Below are 24,275 nucleotides of genomic sequence, written 5' to 3'. Positions count from 1 at the left end.
GAAATCTTTTTGTATCCAAATCCGGCTTTAAACTTCTCCACAACAGTATCTCGGACCTGCCTGGTGTGTTCCTTCGTCTTCATGATGCTCTCTGCGCTTTAAACAGAACTCTGAGACTGTCACAGAGCAGGTGCATTTATACGGAGACTTGATTACACACAGGTGGATTCTATTTATCACCATCAGTCATTTAGGTCAACATTGGATCATTCAGAGATCCTCACTGAACTTCTGGAGTGAGTTTGCTGCACTGAAAGTAAAGGGGCTGAATAATATTGCACGCCCCACTTTTTAGTTTTTTATTTCTAAAAAAAGTTTAAAATATCCAATAAATTTCGTTCTACTTCACGATTGTGTCCCACTTGTTGTTGATTCTTCACAAAAAATTACAATTTCATATCGTTATGTTTGAAGCCTGAAATGTGGCAAAAGGTTGAAAAGTTCAAGGGGGCTGAATACTTTTGCAAGGCACTGTATAACAGGCCTTTAAATCCAGCTTCTTTCGCTTACGGCCAAACCACCTTGGGAATGCCTGATCTCGTCCGATCTCAGAAGCCAAGCAGGGTTGGGCTCAGTCAGTACCTAGATGGGAGACTGCCTGGGAATACTGAGTGCTGTAAGCTTTTTATTTTTGGGTTTCAGCCCCATTCATGAAGTGTCATTTAGCAGTTAGCTAGCATAATAAAGGATCTATCTATCTATCTATCTATCTATCTATCTATCTATCTATCTATCTATCTATCTATCTATCTATCTATCTATCTATCTATCTATCTATCTATCTATCTATCTATCTAATCTATGAAAGGCCTTCCAATGTAATTCCAGCCCAGATAGCTGGCTAGCACTCAGATAGCTGGCTGACTAGCTATAACAGGCCTTTAAATCCAGCGTCTTTCGCTTACGGCCAAACCACCTTGGGAACGCCTGATCTCGTCCGATCTCAGAAGCCAAGCAGGGTTGGGCTCAGTCAGTACCTAGATGGGAGACTGCCTGGGAATACTGAGTGCTGTAAGCTTTTTATTTTTGGGTTTCAGCCCCATTCATGAAGTGTCATTTAGCAGTTAGCTAGCATAATAAAGGATCTATCTATCTATCTATCTATCTATCTATCTATCTATCTATCTATCTATCTATCTATCTATCTATCTATCTATCTATCTATCTATCTATCTATCTATCTATCTATCTATCTATCTATCTATCTAATCTATGAAAGGCCTTCCAATGTAATTCCAGCCCAGATAGCTGGCTAGCACTCAGATAGCTGGCTGACTAGCTATAACAGGCCTTTAAATGCAGCTTCTTTCGCTTACGGCCAAACCACCTTGGGAACGCCTGATCTCGTCCGATCTCAGAAGCCAAGCAGGGTTGGGCTCAGTCAGTACCTAGATGGGAGACTGCCTGGGAATTTTTTATTTTTGGGTTTCAGCCCCATTCATGAAGTGTCATTTAGCAGTTAGCTAGCATAATAAAGGATCTATCTATCTATCTATCTATCTATCTATCTATCTATCTATCTATCTATCTATCTATCTATCTATCTATCTATCTATCTATCTATCTATCTATCTATCTATCTATCTATCTATCTATCTATCTATCTATCTAATCTATGAAAGGCCTTCCAATGTAATTCCAGCCCAGATAGCTGGCTAGCACTCAGATAGCTGGCTGACTAGCTATAACAGGCCTTTAAATCCAGCTTCTTTCGCTTACGGCCAAACCACCTTGGGAATGCCTGATCTCGTCCGATCTCAGAAGCCAAGCAGGGTTGGGCTCAGTCAGTACCAAGATGGGAGACTGCCTGGGAATACTGAGTGCTGTAAGCTTTTTATTTTTGGGTTTCAGCCCCATTCATGAAGTGTCATTTAGCAGTTAGCTAGCATAATAAAGGATCTATCTATCTATCTATCTATCTATCTATCTATCTATCTATCTATCTATCTATCTATCTATCTATCTATCTATCTATCTATCTATCTATCTATCTATCTATCTATCTATCTATCTATCTAATCTATGAAAGGCCTTCCAATGTAATTCCAGCCCAGATAGTTGGCTAGCACTCAGATAGCTGGCTGACTAGCTATAACAGGCCTTTAAATCCAACTTCTTTCGCTTACGGCCAAACCACCTTGGGAACGCCTGATCTCGTCCGATCTCAGAAGCCAAGCAGGGTTGGGCTCAGTCAGTACCTAGATGGGAGACTGCCTGGGAATACTGAGTGCTGTAAGCTTTTTATTTTTGGGTTTCAGCCCCATTCATGAAGTGTCATTTAGCAGTTAGCTAGCATAATAAAGGATCTATCTATCTATCTATCTATCTATCTATCTATCTATCTATCTATCTATCTATCTATCTATCTATCTATCTATCTATCTATCTATCTATCTATCTATCTAATCTATGAAAGGCCTTCCAATGTAATTCCAGCCCAGATAGCTGGCTAGCACTCAGATAGCTGGCTGACTAGCTATAACAGGCCTTTAAATCCAGCGTCTTTCGCTTACGGCCAAACCACCTTGGGAACGCCTGATCTCGTCCGATCTCAGAAGCCAAGCAGGGTTGGGCTCAGTCAGTACCTAGATGGGAGACTGCCTGGGAATACTGAGTGCTGTAAGCTTTTTATTTTTGGGTTTCAGCCCCATTCATGAAGTGTCATTTAGCAGTTAGCTAGCATAATAAAGGATCTATCTATCTATCTATCTATCTATCTATCTATCTATCTATCTATCTATCTATCTATCTATCTATCTATCTATCTATCTATCTATCTATCTATCTATCTATCTATCTATCTATCTAATCTATGAAAGGCCTTCCAATGTAATTCCAGCCCAGATAGCTGGCTAGCACTCAGATAGCTGGCTGACTAGCTATAACAGGCCTTTAAATCCAGCTTCTTTTGCTTACGGCCAAACCACCTTGGGAACGCCTGATCTCGTCCGATCTCAGAAGCCAAGCAGGGTTGGGCTCAGTCAGTACCTAGATGGGAGACTGCCTGGGAATACTGAGTGCTGTAAGCTTTTTATTTTTGGGTTTCAGCCCCATTCATGAAGTGTCATTTAGCAGTTAGCTAGCATAATAAAGGATCGATCTATCTATCTATCTATCTATCTATCTATCTATCTATCTATCTATCTATCTATCTATCTATCTATCTATCTATCTATCTATCTATCTATCTATCTATCTATCTATCTATCTATCTATCTATCTATCTATCTAATCTATGAAAGGCCTTCCAATGTAATTCCAGCCCAGATAGCTGGCTAGCACTCAGATAGCTGGCTGACTAGCTATAACAGGCCTTTAAATCCAACTTCTTTCGCTTACGGCCAAACCACCTTGGGAACGCCTGATCTCGTCCGATCTCAGAAGCCAAGCAGGGTTGGGCTCAGTCAGTACCTAGATGGGAGACTGCCTGGGAGTACTGAGTGCTGTAAGCTTTTTATTTTTGAGTTTCAGCCCCATTCATGAAGTGTCATTTAGCAGTTAGCTAGCATAATAAAGGATCTATCTATCTATCTATCTATCTATCTATCTATCTATCTATCTATCTATCTATCTATCTATCTATCTATCTATCTATCTATCTATCTATCTATCTATCTATCTATCTATCTATCTATCTATCTATCTATCTAATCTATGAAAGGCCTTCCAATGTAATTCCAGCCCAGATAGCTGGCTAGCACTCAGATAGCTGGCTGACTAGCTATAACAGGCCTTTAAATCCAACTTCTTTCGCTTACGGCCAAACCACCTTGGGAACGCCTGATCTCGTCCGATCTCAGAAGCCAAGCAGGGTTGGGCTCAGTCAGTACCTAGATGGGAGACTGCCTGGGAATACTGAGTGCTGTAAGCTTTTTATTTTTGGGTTTCAGCCCCATTCATGAAGTGTCATTTAGCAGTTAGCTAGCATAATAAAGGATCTATCTATCTATCTATCTATCTATCTATCTATCTATCTATCTATCTATCTATCTATCTATCTATCTATCTATCTATCTATCTATCTATCTATCTATCTATCTATCTATCTATCTATCTATCTATCTATCTATCTATCTAATCTATGAAAGGCCTTCCAATGTAATTCCAGCCCAGATAGCTGGCTAGCACTCAGATAGCTGGCTGACTAGCTATAACAGGCCTTTAAATCCAGCGTCTTTCGCTTACGGCCAAACCACCTTGGGAAGGCCTGATCTCGTCCGATCTCAGAAGCCAAGCAGGGTTGGGCTCAGTCAGTACCTAGATGGGAGACTGCCTGGGAATACTGAGTGCTGTAAGCTTTTTATTTTTGGGTTTCAGCCCCATTCATGAAGTGTCATTTAGCAGTTAGCTAGCATAATAAAGGATCTATCTATCTATCTATCTATCTATCTATCTATCTATCTATCTATCTATCTATCTATCTATCTATCTATCTATCTATCTATCTATCTATCTATCTATCTATCTATCTATCTATCTAATCTATGAAAGGCCTTCCAATGTAATTCCAGCCCAGATAGCTGGCTAGCACTCAGATAGCTGGCTGACTAGCTATAACAGGCCTTTAAATGCAGCTTCTTTCGCTTACGGCCAAACCACCTTGGGAACGCCTGATCTCGTCCGATCTCAGAAGCCAAGCAGGGTTGGGCTCAGTCAGTACCTAGATGGGAGACTGCCTGGGAATACTGAGTGCTGTAAGCTTTTTATTTTTGGGTTTCAGCCCCATTCATGAAGTGTCATTTAGCAGTTAGCTAGCATAATAAAGGATCTATCTATCTATCTATCTATCTATCTATCTATCTATCTATCTATCTATCTATCTATCTATCTATCTATCTATCTATCTATCTATCTATCTATCTATCTATCTATCTATCTATCTATCTATCTATCTATCTATCTATCTATCTATCTAATCTATGAAAGGCCTTCCAATGTAATTCCAGCCCAGATAGCTGGCTAGCACTCAGATAGCTGGCTGACTAGCTATAACAGGCCTTTAAATCCAACTTCTTTCGCTTACGGCCAAACCACCTTGGGAACGCCTGATCTCGTCCGATCTCAGAAGCCAAGCAGGGTTGGGCTCAGTCAGTACCTAGATGGGAGACTGCCTGGGAGTACTGAGTGCTGTAAGCTTTTTATTTTTGAGTTTCAGCCCCATTCATGAAGTGTCATTTAGCAGTTAGCTAGCATAATAAAGGATCTATCTATCTATCTATCTATCTATCTATCTATCTATCTATCTATCTATCTATCTATCTATCTATCTATCTATCTATCTATCTATCTATCTATCTATCTATCTATCTATCTATCTATCTAATCTATGAAAGGCCTTCCAATGTAATTCCAGCCCAGATAGCTGGCTAGCACTCAGATAGCTGGCTGACTAGCTATAACAGGCCTTTAAATCCAGCTTCTTTCGCTTACGGCCAAACCACCTTGGGAATGCCTGATCTTGTCCGATCTCAGAAGCCAAGCAGGGTTGGGCTCAGTCAGTACCAAGATGGGAGACTGCCTGGGAATACTGAGTGCTGTAAGCTTTTTATTTTTGGGTTTCAGCCCCATTCATGAAGTGTCATTTAGCAGTTAGCTAGCATAATAAAGGATCTATCTATCTATCTATCTATCTATCTATCTATCTATCTATCTATCTATCTATCTATCTATCTATCTAATCTATGAAAGGCCTTCCAATGTAATTCCAGCCCAGATAGCTGGCTAGCACTCAGATAGCTGGCTGACTAGCTATAACAGGCCTTTAAATCCAGCTTCTTTCGCTTACGGCCAAACCACCTTGGGAATGCCTGATCTCGTCCGATCTCAGAAGCCAAGCAGGGTTGGGCTCAGTCAGTACCTAGATGGGAGACTGCCTGGGAATACTGAGTGCTGTAAGCTTTTTATTTTTGAGTTTCAGCCCCATTCATGAAGTGTCATTTAGCAGTTAGCTAGCATAATAAAGGATCTATCTATCTATCTATCTATCTATCTATCTATCTATCTATCTATCTATCTATCTATCTATCTATCTATCTATCTATCTATCTATCTATCTATCTATCTATCTATCTATCTATCTATCTAATCTATGAAAGGCCTTCCAATGTAATTCCAGCCCAGATAGCTGGCTAGCACTCAGATAGCTGGCTGACTAGCTATAACAGGCCTTTAAATCCAGCTTCTTTCGCTTACGGCCAAACCACCTTGGGAACGCCTGATCTCGTCCGATCTCAGAAGCCAAGCAGGGTTGGGCTCAGTCAGTACCTAGATGGGAGACTGCCTGGGAATACTGAGTGCTGTAAGCTTTTTATTTTTGGGTTTCAGCCCCATTCATGAAGTGTCATTTAGCAGTTAGCTAGCATAATAAAGGATCTATCTATCTATCTATCTATCTATCTATCTATCTATCTATCTATCTATCTATCTATCTATCTATCTATCTATCTATCTATCTATCTATCTATCTATCTATCTATCTATCTATCTATCTATCTATCTATCTAATCTATGAAAGGCCTTCCAATGTAATTCCAGCCCAGATAGCTGGCTAGCACTCAGATAGCTGGCTGACTAGCTATAACAGGCCTTTAAATCCAGCGTCTTTCGCTTACGGCCAAACCACCTTGGGAAGGCCTGATCTCGTCCGATCTCAGAAGCCAAGCAGGGTTGGGCTCAGTCAGTACCTAGATGGGAGACTGCCTGGGAATACTGAGTGCTGTAAGCTTTTTATTTTTGGGTTTCAGCCCCATTCATGAAGTGTCATTTAGCAGTTAGCTAGCATAATAAAGGATCTATCTATCTATCTATCTATCTATCTATCTATCTATCTATCTATCTATCTATCTATCTATCTATCTATCTATCTATCTATCTATCTATCTATCTATCTATCTATCTATCTATCTATCTAATCTATGAAAGGCCTTCCAATGTAATTCCAGCCCAGATAGCTGGCTAGCACTCAGATAGCTGGCTGACTAGCTATAACAGGCCTTTAAATGCAGCTTCTTTCGCTTACGGCCAAACCACCTTGGGAACGCCTGATCTCGTCCGATCTCAGAAGCCAAGCAGGGTTGGGCTCAGTCAGTACCTAGATGGGAGACTGCCTGGGAATACTGAGTGCTGTAAGCTTTTTATTTTTGGGTTTCAGCCCCATTCATGAAGTGTCATTTAGCAGTTAGCTAGCATAATAAAGGATCTATCTATCTATCTATCTATCTATCTATCTATCTATCTATCTATCTATCTATCTATCTATCTATCTATCTATCTATCTATCTATCTAATCTATGAAAGGCCTTCCAATGTAATTCCAGCCCAGATAGCTGGCTAGCACTCAGATAGCTGGCTGACTAGCTATAACAGGCCTTTAAATCCAACTTCTTTCGCTTACGGCCAAACCACCTTGGGAACGCCTGATCTCGTCCGATCTCAGAAGCCAAGCAGGGTTGGGCTCAGTCAGTACCTAGATGGGAGACTGCCTGGGAGTACTGAGTGCTGTAAGCTTTTTATTTTTGAGTTTCAGCCCCATTCATGAAGTGTCATTTAGCAGTTAGCTAGCATAATAAAGGATCTATCTATCTATCTATCTATCTATCTATCTATCTATCTATCTATCTATCTATCTATCTATCTATCTATCTATCTATCTATCTATCTATCTATCTATCTATCTATCTATCTATCTAATCTATGAAAGGCCTTCCAATGTAATTCCAGCCCAGATAGCTGGCTAGCACTCAGATAGCTGGCTGACTAGCTATAACAGGCCTTTAAATCCAGCTTCTTTCGCTTACGGCCAAACCACCTTGGGAATGCCTGATCTTGTCCGATCTCAGAAGCCAAGCAGGGTTGGGCTCAGTCAGTACCAAGATGGGAGACTGCCTGGGAATACTGAGTGCTGTAAGCTTTTTATTTTTGGGTTTCAGCCCCATTCATGAAGTGTCATTTAGCAGTTAGCTAGCATAATAAAGGATCTATCTATCTATCTATCTATCTATCTATCTATCTATCTATCTATCTATCTATCTATCTATCTATCTATCTATCTATCTATCTATCTATCTATCTATCTATCTATCTATCTATCTATCTATCTATCTATCTATCTATCTATCTAATCTATGAAAGGCCTTCCAATGTAATTCCAGCCCAGATAGCTGGCTAGCACTCAGATAGCTGGCTGACTAGCTATAACAGGCCTTTAAATCCAGCTTCTTTCGCTTACGGCCAAACCACCTTGGGAACGCCTGACCACGCCCACGGAGTGAGAAGGAAGTACAAGGTGCAGACGGGGGAGAAAGGCTCTCCCACATTGTTTGGTATTTTTCTTCAATTATTATCTGGATTAATAACAACTCTATACGCCAAACAAACACAGACTTTGCTGCAGTGGAAGCTCCCCAGCACTTTGGTGACTTGGGGAGAACATCTCTTTTTGCACAATGGACTACTCTACGGATAAAGAACTCGGAACGGACAATGGACAACGAGAGAAGGACTTTGATTTAAACAAGAAGCAGAACGCGGACGGACCTAAGAATAACGAAAACAGCGAGGAACAAACGACTACGGAAAAGATTAACGACGAAAGAAAGGAAATGGATCTTGAAACAAGAGAAATGCACGATGGAAGGAAAGGATACCAAAAAGAAAAAAGAAGTAACACACAAAAGCAAAGGTACGAATACAAGAAAGAAGCTACGATAATTGTGGATGTAAGTAACCTGCAAGAAGTTACGGCAACCGAAATAATAAAAGCAATAAACGAAGAGATTGGTTTTGGAAAGCTGCTGGCCGTCAGATACAGACAAAACAAAGAATTCGAGGCGACACTACAAACTGAAGAAGATTGTCTAAAACTACTGGATGGATTAATGATAAAAGGAAGATTATGTGACATAAGAAGACTTTGTTGCAGTGAAATGACTGTATCCTTTTTAAATTTACCGGCATACTTGGAAGACAAGATTATTTTAGATAAACTTTTAGCATGGGGAGTAACACCAAGTCTACCAATAAGGAGAAGATTTTATCCGGGAACAACAATAGCGGATGGGACTCGGTTTTTAAAAGTTAAATTCCCCAAAGAAATAACATCACTACCATACAGCACAAAAATTGAAACGGCGGAGGGATTACAATATTTCAGAGTGATACATGATGGACAGATAAGACTATGCAGATTGTGTGCAGGAACAGGACACCTAATAAAAGACTGTCCAAATCTAGTGTGTCGGGAATGTATGGAGCAAGGGCATTTTGCTAAATACTGTAAAGCAATTAAATGTCCAGACTGTAACCATGCCCTAATAAGCTGTACATGTACGGATGAAGAAGAAATAGAGAAAGAAAAAGAACAAGAGAACGGGGAAGGAAAAGAACACAACATTCAGCACAGAAAAACAGAAGAGGAGAGCAATAACGAAAGATTGACAACGCAAGAAGAAGAGGAGAAACTACATAATCAGGAGGACAACAAAGGAAAAGATGAGTACACCAGTGCTCAAAAAATACAAGAAATGGACACAGAACAACAAACAGATCCTATGACAGACAACTGCGCGGAAAGAGAGGTGGAAGAAGAAAGAATGGACATGGACAATACAAATGAGACTGAAAACAAAGATACAGAAAAGGAGAGAAGTAAAAAGCAACAGAACAAAGGAGCCGAAGGGACTAAAAGGAAAGTAAAATTTCAACCAAATCTTGCCGGTGCGCTGGAAAAACAAAGAAAAAGAAGAGAGACTTCAAAAGACAAATGGTTAGAAAGAACCGGTATGTTCGATATTTTAACTGAAGAACTATTAGAATAATACAATGAACAAAATAATTTTATCTTTTTTATTCTTTCCGTTTTTAATGAGTACCCTTTTTATAACATCGATAAACACAAGGGGTCTCTCAGATTATACAAATTTTAAAAGACTTTTACATATAACAGAAAAAACAGATATATTATGTATACAAGAAACATTCTGGGACAATAAAACAGCAAACAGTTTAAGTAAAGAATGGAACGGTATTTTTATACATAATAGTCAAGACAATAAAAGAGGAGGGGTAGCTATTTTAATTAAAAAAGATATTTTAGAAAATGTCAAGACAATATACGCAGATGAAAAGGGACGAGTTTTAGCCATAACGGCAGAATATAAAGATAGACAAATCAACATATGTACAATACACGCACCAAACAATGTTAATGAAAAAGAAAGCTTTTTTAAAAAACTTAGTTTACTAATGGAAAAATGGAAAGAAACGATATTAATAGGGGATTTTAATACGGTTTTAAATAAACTGGACATAAATGAGCAAATGGTGTTTAGATCGGATACAGGAAGAGAACAGTTAAGAGCGTTAATGATAAAACATAGTCTAGAAGACATATGGAGACAAAAGAATAAAGAAGAAAGAATATACTCCAGAGAAGAATGGTACCTAGATAAACGAAAACAAAGCAGAATAGATTTTGTGTTAGTTCCCAACAATATGAAGCAATATATAGAAAAAGTGGAATATGGAAAATATAATTTTAGTGATCACAATTTTATAAACATAAAAATAGATTTTAATGAAATGATAAGAGGACCGGGAGTATGGATTTTTAATGCAGATCATCTAAAAGATGAGATTTTTAAAACAGAAATAAAAAACATAATCGAAAATAGCAAAACAGATGTTTTATATGATAAAGAAATTCTAGTATGGTGGGATAACATAAAATATGATATTAAAAAATATACAATAAAATACGGAACTAAAATCAAACGAATCAAAAGACAACTAGAAAACTGGAAAAAAGAAAAGTTAGAAAAAGAACTTAAAAAAGTAGAAAGCGGAAGAGGAGACATAAAAGAAATCTTAAAACTAGAAGAAAAAATAAAAAAATTAGAAGAGGAAAGATACAAAGGGGCAATGATTAGAAGTAAAGCAGAATATATGTTAAAAGGGGAGAGATGCACAAAATATTTTTTTGAGCTAGAGAAAGCACGGCAAAAAACAGACGAAATAAAAGCATTAAAAACAGAAAATGGAGAAGAGATCAAAACAACAGAGGGAATTTTAAAAGAAATACATAGATTTTATACACACCTATTCAAAAAAACAGAGATAGATGAAAAAGGAAAATAATTTTTATTAACACAAATCAAAACAAAAATACAGGAAGAAGACAAAAAGATGTGTGATCAAAAAATTGAGGAAAAAGAGATAGAAGAAGCGATGAACAGAATGGAAAATAAAAAAAGTCCAGGTCTAGATGGGTTAACAATAGAATTTTATAAAACTTTTAAAGACATTTTAGTGCCAATTTTATCTAAATTATTCAATGAAATACACAAAATAGGAGAAGTCTCGCAACAGATGAAAAAAGGTTTGATTAAATTAATATATAAGAAGAAAGGAGACAAGACGGACTTAAAAAATTATAGGCCAATAAGCATGCTAAATACAGATTATAAAATACTAGCAAAGATACTAGCAAATAGACTAAAAACGGTACTGCCTAGTATAATAGAAACCAATCAAGCATATGGCGTATTAAATAGAGACATTTCAGATACAATTAGTAACATAAGGGACACAATATGGTATATGAAAACACAAAAAACCAAAGGGTATCTAATAAGCATAGACTTTGAGAAAGCATTTGATAGAGTAAACCACAATTATTTATTTGAAACATTAAAACGGTTTGGGTTTGGGAATGATTTTACAAAATGGTTAAAATGTCTTTACATGAATTCATATAGCTGTATAAAAGTGAACGGGTACCTAACGGATTTTATTCAGTTATCAAGATCCATACGGCAAGGATGTCCACTCTCAGCATTATTATACTCACTGGTCGCTGAACCGTTAGGTCTAGCAATAAAAGCAAGTAGTGGAATAAGAGGAATAAATATAGAAAATAACAAAAATCAGGAAAAAATATTTCAATATGCTGACGACACCACCCTCATACTGAAAGACACAGAAAGCGTAAACAGGGCGATACATGTGTTAAATCAATATTGTAAAGGATCGGGAGCTTTTGTGAACAAAGAAAAAACGCAATACATGAGGATAAGCGATGCAGAAATACTACCAGTAAATATAGCTTTTACAGAGGTGAAGGAAAAAATAAAAATTCTAGGAATAAACATAGGAGAAGATGAAAATAAAATAACGGATATTATATGGGAAGAAACTTTAGATAAAATGCAAAGAAAACTAAACATGTGGAAAAGAAGGAACTTGTATATAAAAGGTAAAGTTTTAGTTTTAAATGCACTATTTTTATCCAAAATGTGGTATGCGGCGGGGGTCGTCAACATCCCGATGTGGGTTTTAAAAAGAGTTAAAAGCTCAGTTTTAAATTTTTTATGGGACGGAAAACCGGCTAAAATAGCTTACGACACTATAATTGGGAAAAAAGAAGGAGGAGGGTTGGGACTTTTAGATTTATTTATTAGAAAACAGAGCCTAAGAGTTAAAATAATTAAAAAATTTTTGAACGAAGAAGAACAAATATGGAAATGGGTTTTTAATTTTTATATAAATAAATGTGCTGGAGGGGAAATGAATGAGAATATTTTATGCATGGAATTGAAAGAAAACATGTTTCAAAACGTTCCAGAGTTTTACAAAGAGGTTTTTAGAGCGTGGGGGGATTTTATGGAGAATATAATATACAAAATAAAAGGGAGAAAAAATCTTTTAGAGCAACCCATTTTTTTAAACAAGCAGATCTGTTTTAAAGAAAAGACACCGTATTTTAAACATTGGTACGAAGCAGAAATAAAACAAATTAAAGACGTCTTGTACGAATATAGACCAGGATTTCTCCCAACACAGGCAATAATTGACTTCTTGGAAGGAAAAGATAAAACAATAAACACAGATATCATCGAAAAACAATATGAAACGCTAAAACAAGCAATACCCAAAGAATGGTTACAAAGAATAGAAAACAAAGAAGGAAATGAAAGGATGAAAATCGAAGTAAAAGTAGGCAATCAAAAAAACGATCTAAACAGCTGCTCCTTGAGAACGTTTAATGACATATTTGTCAATAAAGCGTGGGTAAAACCCAAAGCAAATGCGCATTGGAGAAAAATATACCCAGAACTAGAGGAAAACGAGATATGGAAAACATATAAAGGTCCCAAACTTTTAATACTAGAAAATTTTAACTTTTATCTTAAACACAATTGTATATATGACAGAGAAAAATTACACAAAATCGGATTGGAAGACAACCCAAACTGTACACTATGCAAAGAGAATAAAACAGAAGATTTTAGACACATGTTTTTAGAATGTAAAGAAATAAAATGTTTTATGGATAAACTAAAGGGAATGATAAGCGAATTGACAGAAGAAAAAATAGACAATAGGCAGTGGGAAATGAGCTTTTTATTCGGATACCATCAAAAATGCAAAAATACAACAATTTTAAATACAATTTTAATAATAGCAAAATACACAATATACACGAGAAGAAACATAGAAAAATATAATAACATCCACATAAAATTGTGTGTACTTTTTGAAAAAAAATTTGAATATTTTTTTAATTTATTTTTTGAACATTTTAAAAGGATAAACGAAATAGAAACTTTTGAAAACCTCTTTGTAACACAAAGCTCTTTTATGGAACCAACCTGGAACGGACTGAGAATCAAGCTATCGAAATGTGCATGTTTTTAAAAATGTGTTTTAGATCACTTTAATAAAAATGTACCTGAAATTTTTAAAAATGTATATTATGTAACGTGTTTTGTTTTAAAAACTGTCTGTAAACAATGATATTTTGTAAAAAAAGTTAATAAAAAAGAGAAATTGGGAATGCCTGATCTCGTCCGATCTCAGAAGCCAAGCAGGGTTGGGCTCAGTCAGTACCTAGATGGGAGACTGCCTGGGAATACTGAGTGCTGTAAGCTTTTTATTTTTGAGTTTCAGCCCCATTCATGAAGTGTCATTTAGCAGTTAGCTAGCATAATAAAGGATCTATCTATCTATCTATCTATCTATCTATCTATCTATCTATCTATCTATCTATCTATCTATCTATCTATCTATCTATCTATCTATCTATCTATCTATCTATCTATCTAATCTATGAAAGGCCTTCCAATGTAATTCCAGCCCAGATAGCTGGCTAGCACTCAGATAGCTGGCTGACTAGCTATAACAGGCCTTTAAATCCAGCTTCTTTCGCTTACGGCCAAACCACCTTGGGAATGCCTGATCTCGTCCGATCTCAGAAGCCAAGCAGGGTTGGGCTCAGTCAGTACCTAGATGGGAGACTGCCTGGGAATACTGAGTGCTGTAAGCTTTTTATTTTTGAGTTTCAGCCCCATTCATGAAGTGTCATTTAGCAGTTAGCTAGCATAATAAAGGATCTATCTATCTATCTATCTATCTATCTATCTATCTATCTATCTATCTATCTATCTATCTATCTATCTATCTATCTATCTATCTATCTATCTATCTATCTATCTATCTATCTATCTAATCTATGAAAGGCCTTCCAATGTAATTCCAGCCCAGATAGCTGGCTAGCACTCAGATAGCTGGCTGACTAGCTATAACAGGCCTTTAAATCCAGCTTCTTTCGCTTACGGCCAAACCACCTTGGGAATGCCTGATCTCGTCCGATCTCAGAAGCCAAGCAGGGTTGGGCTCAGTCAGTACCTAGATGGGAGACTGCCTGGGAATACTGAGTGTTGTAAGCTTTTTATTTTTGAGTTTCAGCCCCATTCATGAAGTGTCATTTAGCAGTTAGCTAGCATAATAAAGGATCTATCTATCTATCTATCTATCTATCTATCTATCTATCTATCTATCTATCTATCTATCTATCTATCTATCTATCTATCTATCTATCTATCTATCTATCTATCTATCTATCTAATCTATGAAAGGCCTTCCAATGTAATTCCAGCCCAGATAGCTGGCTAGCACTCAGATAGCTGGCTGACTAGCTATAACAGGCCTTTAAATCCAGCTTCTTTCGCTTACGGCCAAACCACCTTGGGAACGCCTGATCTCGTCCGATCTCAGAAGCCAAGCAGGGTTGGGCTCAGTCAGTACCTAGATGGGAGACTGCCTGGGAATACTGAGTGCTGTAAGCTTTTTATTTTTGAGTTTCAGCCCCATTCATGAAGTGTCATTTAGCAGTTAGCTAGCATAATAAAGGATCTATCTATCTATCTATCTATCTATCTATCTATCTATCTATCTATCTATCTATCTATCTATCTATCTATCTATCTATCTATCTATCTATCTATCTATCTATCTATCTATCTATCTATCTAATCTATGAAAGGCCTTCCAATGTAATTCCAGCCCAGATAGCTGGCTAGCACTCAGATAGCTGGCTGACTAGCTATAACAGGCCTTTAAATCCAGCTTTTTTCGCTTACGGCCAAACCACCTTGGGAATGCCTGATCTCGTCCGATCTCAGAAGCCAAGCAGGGTTGGGCTCAGTCAGTACCTAGATGGGAGACTGCCTGGGAATACTGAGTGCTGTAAGCTTTTTATTTTTGAGTTTCAGCCCCATTCATGAAGTGTCATTTAGCAGTTAGCTAGCATAATAAAGGATCTATCTATCTATCTATCTATCTATCTATCTATCTATCTATCTATCTATCTATCTATCTATCTATCTATCTATCTATCTATCTATCTATCTATCTAATCTATGAAAGGCCTTCCAATGTAATTCCAGCCCAGATAGCTGGCTAGCACTCAGATAGCTGGCTGACTAGCTATAACAGGCCTTTAAATCCAGCTTCTTTCGCTTACGGCCAAACCACCTTGGGAATGCCTGATCTCGTCCGATCTCAGAAGCCAAGCAGGGTTGGGCTCAGTCAGTACCTAGATGGGAGACTGCCTGGGAATACTGAGTGCTGTAAGCTTTTTATTTTTGAGTTTCAGCCCCATTCATGAAGTGTCATTTAGCAGTTAGCTAGCATAATAAAGGATCTATCTATCTATCTATCTATCTATCTATCTATCTATCTATCTATCTATCTATCTATCTATCTATCTATCTATCTATCTATCTATCTATCTATCTATCTATCTATCTATCTAATCTATGAAAGGCCTTCCAATGTAATTCCAGCCCAGATAGCTGGCTAGCACTCAGATAGCTGGCTGACTAGCTATAACAGGCCTTTAAATCCAGCTTCTTTCGCTTACGGCCAAACCACCTTGGGAATGCCTGATCTCATCCGATCTCAGAAGCCAAGCAGGGTTGGGCTCAGTCAGTACCTAGATGGGAGACTGCCTGGGAATACTGAGTGCTGTAAGCTTTTTATTTTTGAGTTTCAGCCCCATTCATGAAGTGTCATTTAGCAGTTAGCTAGCATAATAAAGGATCTATCTATCTATCTATCTATCTATCTATCTATCTATCTATCTATCTATCTATCTATCTATCTATCTATCTATCTATCTATCTATCTATCTATCTATCTATCTATCTATCTATCTATCTATCTAATCTATGAAAGGCCTTCCAATGTAATTCCAGCCCAGATAGCTGGCTAGCACTCAGATAGCTGGCTGACTAGCTATAACAGGCCTTTAAATCCAGCTTTTTTCGCTTACGGCCAAACCACCTTGGGAATGCCTGATCTCGTCCGATCTCAGAAGCCAAGCAGGGTTGGGCTCAGTCAGTACCTAGATGGGAGACTGCCTGGGAATACTGAGTGCTGTAAGCTTTTTATTTTTGAGTTTCAGCCCCATTCATGAAGTGTCATTTAGCAGTTAGCTAGCATAATAAAGGATCTATCTATCTATCTATCTATCTATCTATCTATCTATCTATCTATCTATCTATCTATCTATCTATCTATCTATCTATCTATCTATCTATCTATCTATCTATCTATCTATCTATCTATCTAATCTATGAAAGGCCTTCCAATGTAATTCCAGCCCAGATAGCTGGCTAGCACTCAGATAGCTGGCTGACTAGCTATAACAGGCCTTTAAATCCAGCTTCTTTCGCTTACGGCCAAACCACCTTGGGAATGCCTGATCTCATCCGATCTCAGAAGCCAAGCAGGGTTGGGCTCAGTCAGTACCTAGATGGGAGACTGCCTGGGAATACTGAGTGCTGTAAGCTTTTTATTTTTGAGTTTCAGCCCCATTCATGAAGTGTCATTTAGCAGTTAGCTAGCATAATAAAGGATCTATCTATCTATCTATCTATCTATCTATCTATCTATCTATCTATCTATCTATCTATCTATCTATCTATCTATCTATCTATCTATCTATCTATCTATCTATCTATCTATCTAATCTATGAAAGGCCTTCCAATGTAATTCCAGCCCAGATAGCTGGCTAGCACTCAGATAGCTGGCTGACTAGCTATAACAGGCCTTTAAATCCAGCTTTTTTCGCTTACGGCCAAACCACCTTGGGAATGCCTGATCTCGTCCGATCTCAGAAGCCAAGCAGGGTTGGGCTCAGTCAGTACCTAGATGGGAGACTGCCTGGGAATACTGAGTGCTGTAAGCTTTTTATTTTTGAGTTTCAGCCCCATTCATGAAGTGTCATTTAGCAGTTAGCTAGCATAATAAAGGATCTATCTATCTATCTATCTATCTATCTATCTATCTATCTATCTATCTATCTATCTATCTATCTATCTATCTATCTATCTATCTATCTATCTATCTATCTATCTATCTATCTATCTATCTATCTATCTATCTATCTAATCTATGAAAGGCCTTCCAATGTAATTCCAGCCCAGATAGCTGGCTAGCACTCAGATAGCTGGCTGACTAGCTATAACAGGCCTTTAAATCCAGCTTCTTTCGCTTACGGCCAAACCACCTTGGGAATGCCTGATCTCGTCCGATCTCAGAAGCCAAGCAGGGTTGGGCTCAGTCAGTACCTAGATGGGAGACTGCCTGGGAATACTGAGTGCTGTAAGCTTTTTATTTTTGAGTTTCAGCCCCATTCATGAAGTGTCATTTAGCAGTTAGCTAGCATAATAAAGGATCTATCTATCTATCTATCTATCTATCTATCTATCTATCTATCTATCTATCTATCTATCTATCTATCTATCTATCTATCTATCTATCTATCTATCTATCTATCTATCTATCTATCTATCTATCTATCTATCTATCTATCTATCTATCTATCTATCTATCTAATCTATGAAAGGTCTTCCAATGTAATTCCAGCCCAGATAGCTGGCTAGCACTCAGATAGCTGGCTGACTAGCTATAACAGGCCTTTAAATCCAGCTTCTTTCGCTTACGGCCAAACCACCTTGGGAACGCCTGACCACGCCCACGGAGTGAGAAGGAAGTACAAGGTGCAGACGGGGGAGAAAGGCTCTCCCACATTGTTTGGTATTTTTCTTCAATTATTATCTGGATTAATAACAACTCTATACGCCAAACAAACACAGACTTTGCTGCAGTGGAAGCTCCCCAGCACTTTGGTGACTTGGGGAGAACATCTCTTTTTGCACAATGGACTACTCTACGGATAAAGAACTCGGAACGGACAATGGACAACGAGAGAAGGACTTTGATTTAAACAAGAAGCAGAACGCGGACGGACCTAAGAATAACGAAAACAGCGAGGAACAAACGACTACGAAAAAGATTAACGACGAAAGAAAGGAAATGGATCTTGAAACAAGAGAAATGCACGATGGAAGGAAAGGATACCAAAAAGAAAAAAGAAGTAACACACAAAAGCAAAGGTACGAATACAAGAAAGAAGCTACGATAATTGTGGATGTAAGTAACCTGCAAGAAGTTACGGCAACCGAAATAATAAAAGCAATAAACGAAGAGATTGGTTTTGGAAAGCTGCTGGCCGTCAGATACAGACAAAACAAAGAATTCGAGGCGACACTACAAACTGAAGAAGATTGTCTAAAACTACTGGATGGATTAATGATAAAAGGAAGATTATGTGACATAAGAAGACTTTGTTGCAGTGAAATGACTGTATCCTTTTTAAATTTACCGGCATACTTGGAAGACAAGATTATTTTAGATAAACTTTTAGCATGGGGAGTAACACCAAGTCTACCAATAAGGAGAAGATTTTATCCGGGAACAACAATAGCGGATGGGACTCGGTTTTTAAAAGTTAAATTCCCCAAAGAAATAACATCACTACCATACAGCACAAAAATTGAAACGGCGGAGGGATTACAATATTTCAGAGTGATACATGATGGACAGATAAGACTATGCAGATTGTGTGCAGGAACAGGACACCTAATAAAAGACTGTCCAAATCTAGTGTGTCGGGAATGTATGGAGCAAGGGCATTTTGCTAAATACTGTAAAGCAATTAAATGTCCAGACTGTAACCATGCCCTAATAAGCTGTACATGTACGGATGAAGAAGAAATAGAGAAAGAAAAAGAACAAGAGAACGGGGAAGGAAAAGAACACAACATTCAGCACAGAAAAACAGAAGAGGAGAGCAATAACGAAAGATTGACAACGCAAGAAGAAGAGGAGAAACTACATAATCAGGAGGACAACAAAGGAAAAGATGAGTACACCAGTGCTCAAAAAATACAAGAAATGGACACAGAACAACAAACAGATCCTATGACAGACAACTGCGCGGAAAGAGAGGTGGAAGAAGAAAGAATGGACATGGACAATACAAATGAGACTGAAAACAAAGATACAGAAAAGGAGAGAAGTAAAAAGCAACAGAACAAAGGAGCCGAAGGGACTAAAAGGAAAGTAAAATTTCAACCAAATCTTGCCGGTGCGCTGGAAAAACAAAGAAAAAGAAGAGAGACTTCAAAAGACAAATGGTTAGAAAGAACCGGTATGTTCGATATTTTAACTGAAGAACTATTAGAATAATACAATGAACAAAATAATTTTATCTTTTTTATTCTTTCCGTTTTTAATGAGTACCCTTTTTATAACATCGATAAACACAAGGGGTCTCTCAGATTATACAAATTTTAAAAGACTTTTACATATAACAGAAAAAACAGATATATTATGTATACAAGAAACATTCTGGGACAATAAAACAGCAAACAGTTTAAGTAAAGAATGGAACGGTATTTTTATACATAATAGTCAAGACAATAAAAGAGGAGGGGTAGCTATTTTAATTAAAAAAGATATTTTAGAAAATGTCAAGACAATATACGCAGATGAAAAGGGACGAGTTTTAGCCATAACGGCAGAATATAAAGATAGACAAATCAACATATGTACAATACACGCACCAAACAATGTTAATGAAAAAGAAAGCTTTTTTAAAAAACTTAGTTTACTAATGGAAAAATGGAAAGAAACGATATTAATAGGGGATTTTAATACGGTTTTAAATAAACTGGACATAAATGAGCAAATGGTGTTTAGATCGGATACAGGAAGAGAACAGTTAAGAGCGTTAATGATAAAACATAGTCTAGAAGACATATGGAGACAAAAGAATAAAGAAGAAAGAATATACTCCAGAGAAGAATGGTACCTAGATAAACGAAAACAAAGCAGAATAGATTTTGTGTTAGTTCCCAACAATATGAAGCAATATATAGAAAAAGTGGAATATGGAAAATATAATTTTAGTGATCACAATTTTATAAACATAAAAATAGATTTTAATGAAATGATAAGAGGACCGGGAGTATGGATTTTTAATGCAGATCATCTAAAAGATGAGATTTTTAAAACAGAAATAAAAAACATAATCGAAAATAGCAAAACAGATGTTTTATATGATAAAGAAATTCTAGTATGGTGGGATAACATAAAATATGATATTAAAAAATATACAATAAAATACGGAACTAAAATCAAACGAATCAAAAGACAACTAGAAAACTGGAAAAAAGAAAAGTTAGAAAAAGAACTTAAAAAAGTAGAAAGCGGAAGAGGAGACATAAAAGAAATCTTAAAACTAGAAGAAAAAATAAAAAAATTAGAAGAGGAAAGATACAAAGGGGCAATGATTAGAAGTAAAGCAGAATATATGTTAAAAGGGGAGAGATGCACAAAATATTTTTTTGAGCTAGAGAAAGCACGGCAAAAAACAGACGAAATAAAAGCATTAAAAACAGAAAATGGAGAAGAGATCAAAACAACAGAGGGAATTTTAAAAGAAATACATAGATTTTATACACACCTATTCAAAAAAACAGAGATAGATGAAAAAGGAAAAGAATTTTTATTAACACAAATCAAAACAAAAATACAGGAAGAAGACAAAAAGATGTGTGATCAAAAAATTGAGGAAAAAGAGATAGAAGAAGCGATGAACAGAATGGAAAATAAAAAAAGTCCAGGTCTAGATGGGTTAACAATAGAATTTTATAAAACTTTTAAAGACATTTTAGTGCCAATTTTATCTAAATTATTCAATGAAATACACAAAATAGGAGAAGTCTCGCAACAGATGAAAAAAGGTTTGATTAAATTAATATATAAGAAGAAAGGAGACAAGACGGACTTAAAAAATTATAGGCCAATAAGCATGCTAAATACAGATTATAAAATACTAGCAAAGATACTAGCAAATAGACTAAAAACGGTACTGCCTAGTATAATAGAAACCAATCAAGCATATGGCGTATTAAATAGAGACATTTCAGATACAATTAGTAACATAAGGGACACAATATGGTATATGAAAACACAAAAAACCAAAGGGTATCTAATAAGCATAGACTTTGAGAAAGCATTTGATAGAGTAAACCACAATTATTTATTTGAAACATTAAAACGGTTTGGGTTTGGGAATGATTTTACAAAATGGTTAAAATGTCTTTACATGAATTCATATAGCTGTATAAAAGTGAACGGGTACCTAACGGATTTTATTCAGTTATCAAGATCCATACGGCAAGGATGTCCACTCTCAGCATTATTATACTCACTGGTCGCTGAACCGTTAGGTCTAGCAATAAAAGCAAGTAGTGGAATAAGAGGAATAAATATAGAAAATAACAAAAATCAGGAAAAAATATTTCAATATGCTGACGACACCACCCTCATACTGAAAGACACAGAAAGCGTAAACAGGGCGATACATGTGTTAAATCAATATTGTAAAGGATCGGGAGCTTTTGTGAACAAAGAAAAAACGCAATACATGAGGATAAGCGATGCAGAAATACTACCAGTAAATATAGCTTTTACAGAGGTGAAGGAAAAAATAAAAATTCTAGGAATAAACATAGGAGAAGATGAAAATAAAATAACGGATATTATATGGGAAGAAACTTTAGATAAAATGCAAAGAAAACTAAACATGTGGAAAAGAAGGAACTTGTATATAAAAGGTAAAGTTTTAGTTTTAAATGCACTATTTTTATCCAAAATGTGGTATGCGGCGGGGGTCGTCAACATCCCGATGTGGGTTTTAAAAAGAGTTAAAAGCTCAGTTTTAAATTTTTTATGGGACGGAAAACCGGCTAAAATAGCTTACGACACTATAATTGGGAAAAAAGAAGGAGGAGGGTTGGGACTTTTAGATTTATTTATTAGAAAACAGAGCCTAAGAGTTAAAATAATTAAAAAATTTTTGAACGAAGAAGAACAAATATGGAAATGGGTTTTTAATTTTTATATAAATAAATGTGCTGGAGGGGAAATGAATGAGAATATTTTATGCATGGAATTGAAAGAAAACATGTTTCAAAACGTTCCAGAGTTTTACAAAGAGGTTTTTAGAGCGTGGGGGGATTTTATGGAGAATATAATATACAAAATAAAAGGGAGAAAAAATCTTTTAGAGCAACCCATTTTTTTAAACAAGCAGATCTGTTTTAAAGAAAAGACACCGTATTTTAAACATTGGTACGAAGCAGAAATAAAACAAATTAAAGACGTCTTGTACGAATATAGACCAGGATTTCTCCCAACACAGGCAATAATTGACTTCTTGGAAGGAAAAGATAAAACAATAAACACAGATATCATCGAAAAACAATATGAAACGCTAAAACAAGCAATACCCAAAGAATGGTTACAAAGAATAGAAAACAAAGAAGGAAATGAAAGGATGAAAATCGAAGTAAAAGTAGGCAATCAAAAAAACGATCTAAACAGCTGCTCCTTGAGAACGTTTAATGACATATTTGTCAATAAAGCGTGGGTAAAACCCAAAGCAAATGCGCATTGGAGAAAAATATACCCAGAACTAGAGGAAAACGAGATATGGAAAACATATAAAGGTCCCAAACTTTTAATACTAGAAAATTTTAACTTTTATCTTAAACACAATTGTATATATGACAGAGAAAAATTACACAAAATCGGATTGGAAGACAACCCAAACTGTACACTATGCAAAGAGAATAAAACAGAAGATTTTAGACACATGTTTTTAGAATGTAAAGAAATAAAATGTTTTATGGATAAACTAAAGGGAATGATAAGCGAATTGACAGAAGAAAAAATAGACAATAGGCAGTGGGAAATGAGCTTTTTATTCGGATACCATCAAAAATGCAAAAATACAACAATTTTAAATACAATTTTAATAATAGCAAAATACACAATATACACGAGAAGAAACATAGAAAAATATAATAACATCCACATAAAATTGTGTGTACTTTTTGAAAAAAAATTTGAATATTTTTTTAATTTATTTTTTGAACATTTTAAAAGGATAAACGAAATAGAAACTTTTGAAAACCTCTTTGTAACACAAAGCTCTTTTATGGAACCAACCTGGAACGGACTGAGAATCAAGCTATCGAAATGTGCATGTTTTTAAAAATGTGTTTTAGATCACTTTAATAAAAATGTACCTGAAATTTTTAAAAATGTATATTATGTAACGTGTTTTGTTTTAAAAACTGTCTGTAAACAATGATATTTTGTAAAAAAAGTTAATAAAAAAGAGAAATTGGGAATGCCTGATCTCGTCCGATCTCAGAAGCCAAGCAGGGTTGGGCTCAGTCAGTACCTAGATGGGAGACTGCCTGGGAATACTGAGTGCTGTAAGCTTTTTATTTTTGAGTTTCAGCCCCATTCATGAAGTGTCATTTAGCAGTTAGCTAGCATAATAAAGGATCTATCTATCTATCTATCTATCTATCTATCTATCTATCTATCTATCTATCTATCTATCTATCTATCTATCTATCTATCTATCTATCTATCTATCTATCTATCTATCTATCTATCTATCTATCTAATCTATGAAAGGCCTTCCAATGTAATTCCAGCCCAGATAGCTGGCTAGCACTCAGATAGCTGGCTGACTAGCTATAACAGGCCTTTAAATCCAGCTTCTTTC

At 36.3% G+C, this 24,275-nt stretch overlaps 1 protein-coding gene, 23 non-coding genes and 5 pseudogenes across 24 annotated transcripts; all 29 read left to right on the top strand.

Moving 5' to 3' along the window:
* The first annotated feature begins 504 nt into the window (after nucleotides 1-504).
* Nucleotides 505-623, top strand: LOC134305053 (5S ribosomal RNA). The gene has a single exon (XR_010008416.1). It is a non-coding gene; the product is annotated as a 5S ribosomal RNA (ribosomal RNA).
* Nucleotides 624-899: 276 nt separating this feature from the next.
* On the top strand, nucleotides 900-1,018 carry LOC134304887 (5S ribosomal RNA). The gene has a single exon (XR_010008259.1). It is a non-coding gene; the product is annotated as a 5S ribosomal RNA (ribosomal RNA).
* A 695-nt stretch (nucleotides 1,019-1,713) lies between these two features.
* On the top strand, nucleotides 1,714-1,832 carry LOC134305034 (5S ribosomal RNA). The gene has a single exon (XR_010008398.1). It is a non-coding gene; the product is annotated as a 5S ribosomal RNA (ribosomal RNA).
* A 288-nt stretch (nucleotides 1,833-2,120) lies between these two features.
* LOC134304885 (5S ribosomal RNA) lies at nucleotides 2,121-2,239 on the top strand. Its single transcript, XR_010008257.1, has one exon. It is a non-coding gene; the product is annotated as a 5S ribosomal RNA (ribosomal RNA).
* A 268-nt stretch (nucleotides 2,240-2,507) lies between these two features.
* Nucleotides 2,508-2,626, top strand: LOC134304884 (5S ribosomal RNA). Its single transcript, XR_010008256.1, has one exon. It is a non-coding gene; the product is annotated as a 5S ribosomal RNA (ribosomal RNA).
* A 284-nt stretch (nucleotides 2,627-2,910) lies between these two features.
* On the top strand, nucleotides 2,911-3,029 carry LOC134304883 (5S ribosomal RNA). Its single transcript, XR_010008255.1, has one exon. It is a non-coding gene; the product is annotated as a 5S ribosomal RNA (ribosomal RNA).
* Nucleotides 3,030-3,333: 304 nt separating this feature from the next.
* LOC134305037 (5S ribosomal RNA) lies at nucleotides 3,334-3,452 on the top strand. The gene has a single exon (XR_010008401.1). It is a non-coding gene; the product is annotated as a 5S ribosomal RNA (ribosomal RNA).
* Nucleotides 3,453-3,752: 300 nt separating this feature from the next.
* Nucleotides 3,753-3,871, top strand: LOC134304882 (5S ribosomal RNA). Its single transcript, XR_010008254.1, has one exon. It is a non-coding gene; the product is annotated as a 5S ribosomal RNA (ribosomal RNA).
* Nucleotides 3,872-4,179: 308 nt separating this feature from the next.
* LOC134305158 (5S ribosomal RNA) lies at nucleotides 4,180-4,298 on the top strand (annotated as a pseudogene).
* Nucleotides 4,299-4,582: 284 nt separating this feature from the next.
* LOC134304881 (5S ribosomal RNA) lies at nucleotides 4,583-4,701 on the top strand. Its single transcript, XR_010008253.1, has one exon. It is a non-coding gene; the product is annotated as a 5S ribosomal RNA (ribosomal RNA).
* A 316-nt stretch (nucleotides 4,702-5,017) lies between these two features.
* On the top strand, nucleotides 5,018-5,136 carry LOC134305036 (5S ribosomal RNA). The gene has a single exon (XR_010008400.1). It is a non-coding gene; the product is annotated as a 5S ribosomal RNA (ribosomal RNA).
* Nucleotides 5,137-5,424: 288 nt separating this feature from the next.
* LOC134305160 (5S ribosomal RNA) lies at nucleotides 5,425-5,543 on the top strand (annotated as a pseudogene).
* A 236-nt stretch (nucleotides 5,544-5,779) lies between these two features.
* On the top strand, nucleotides 5,780-5,898 carry LOC134305052 (5S ribosomal RNA). The gene has a single exon (XR_010008415.1). It is a non-coding gene; the product is annotated as a 5S ribosomal RNA (ribosomal RNA).
* A 288-nt stretch (nucleotides 5,899-6,186) lies between these two features.
* LOC134304880 (5S ribosomal RNA) lies at nucleotides 6,187-6,305 on the top strand. Its single transcript, XR_010008252.1, has one exon. It is a non-coding gene; the product is annotated as a 5S ribosomal RNA (ribosomal RNA).
* A 300-nt stretch (nucleotides 6,306-6,605) lies between these two features.
* On the top strand, nucleotides 6,606-6,724 carry LOC134305156 (5S ribosomal RNA; annotated as a pseudogene).
* A 288-nt stretch (nucleotides 6,725-7,012) lies between these two features.
* LOC134304879 (5S ribosomal RNA) lies at nucleotides 7,013-7,131 on the top strand. The gene has a single exon (XR_010008251.1). It is a non-coding gene; the product is annotated as a 5S ribosomal RNA (ribosomal RNA).
* A 256-nt stretch (nucleotides 7,132-7,387) lies between these two features.
* Nucleotides 7,388-7,506, top strand: LOC134305035 (5S ribosomal RNA). The gene has a single exon (XR_010008399.1). It is a non-coding gene; the product is annotated as a 5S ribosomal RNA (ribosomal RNA).
* Nucleotides 7,507-7,790: 284 nt separating this feature from the next.
* On the top strand, nucleotides 7,791-7,909 carry LOC134305159 (5S ribosomal RNA; annotated as a pseudogene).
* A 727-nt stretch (nucleotides 7,910-8,636) lies between these two features.
* Nucleotides 8,637-23,881, top strand: LOC134304832 (uncharacterized). Its single transcript, XM_062990066.1, has 2 exons — nucleotides 8,637-8,680; nucleotides 18,638-23,881. Exon 2 carries the CDS (start codon nucleotides 18,659-18,661, stop codon nucleotides 19,871-19,873), a length of 1,215 nt encoding a protein of 404 aa, XP_062846136.1. The 5' UTR covers nucleotides 8,637-8,680; nucleotides 18,638-18,658; the 3' UTR covers nucleotides 19,874-23,881.
* On the top strand, nucleotides 14,202-14,320 carry LOC134305051 (5S ribosomal RNA). Its single transcript, XR_010008414.1, has one exon. It is a non-coding gene; the product is annotated as a 5S ribosomal RNA (ribosomal RNA).
* On the top strand, nucleotides 14,605-14,723 carry LOC134305151 (5S ribosomal RNA; annotated as a pseudogene).
* LOC134304878 (5S ribosomal RNA) lies at nucleotides 15,004-15,122 on the top strand. The gene has a single exon (XR_010008250.1). It is a non-coding gene; the product is annotated as a 5S ribosomal RNA (ribosomal RNA).
* LOC134305049 (5S ribosomal RNA) lies at nucleotides 15,411-15,529 on the top strand. The gene has a single exon (XR_010008412.1). It is a non-coding gene; the product is annotated as a 5S ribosomal RNA (ribosomal RNA).
* Nucleotides 15,794-15,912, top strand: LOC134305048 (5S ribosomal RNA). Its single transcript, XR_010008411.1, has one exon. It is a non-coding gene; the product is annotated as a 5S ribosomal RNA (ribosomal RNA).
* LOC134305032 (5S ribosomal RNA) lies at nucleotides 16,193-16,311 on the top strand. The gene has a single exon (XR_010008396.1). It is a non-coding gene; the product is annotated as a 5S ribosomal RNA (ribosomal RNA).
* Nucleotides 16,604-16,722, top strand: LOC134305047 (5S ribosomal RNA). Its single transcript, XR_010008410.1, has one exon. It is a non-coding gene; the product is annotated as a 5S ribosomal RNA (ribosomal RNA).
* Nucleotides 17,011-17,129, top strand: LOC134305031 (5S ribosomal RNA). The gene has a single exon (XR_010008395.1). It is a non-coding gene; the product is annotated as a 5S ribosomal RNA (ribosomal RNA).
* On the top strand, nucleotides 17,410-17,528 carry LOC134305046 (5S ribosomal RNA). Its single transcript, XR_010008409.1, has one exon. It is a non-coding gene; the product is annotated as a 5S ribosomal RNA (ribosomal RNA).
* LOC134305045 (5S ribosomal RNA) lies at nucleotides 17,833-17,951 on the top strand. The gene has a single exon (XR_010008408.1). It is a non-coding gene; the product is annotated as a 5S ribosomal RNA (ribosomal RNA).
* Nucleotides 23,882-24,275: the final 394 nt, after the last annotated feature.

The sequence above is a fragment of the Trichomycterus rosablanca genome, unplaced genomic scaffold, assembly GCF_030014385.1.
Source record: "Trichomycterus rosablanca isolate fTriRos1 unplaced genomic scaffold, fTriRos1.hap1 scaffold_123, whole genome shotgun sequence".
NCBI classification, from domain to species: domain Eukaryota; kingdom Metazoa; phylum Chordata; class Actinopteri; order Siluriformes; family Trichomycteridae; genus Trichomycterus; species Trichomycterus rosablanca.
The sequence above is the reverse complement of the archived record's forward strand: the minus strand, read 5'-3'. Positions and strand labels throughout refer to the sequence as shown.

Bases quoted from the DNA above. Each gene is read 5' to 3' on its own strand.
- LOC134304832 (XM_062990066.1), top strand. From the start codon at position 18,659: ATGGATCTTGAAACAAGAGAAATGCACGATGGAAGGAAAGGATACCAA.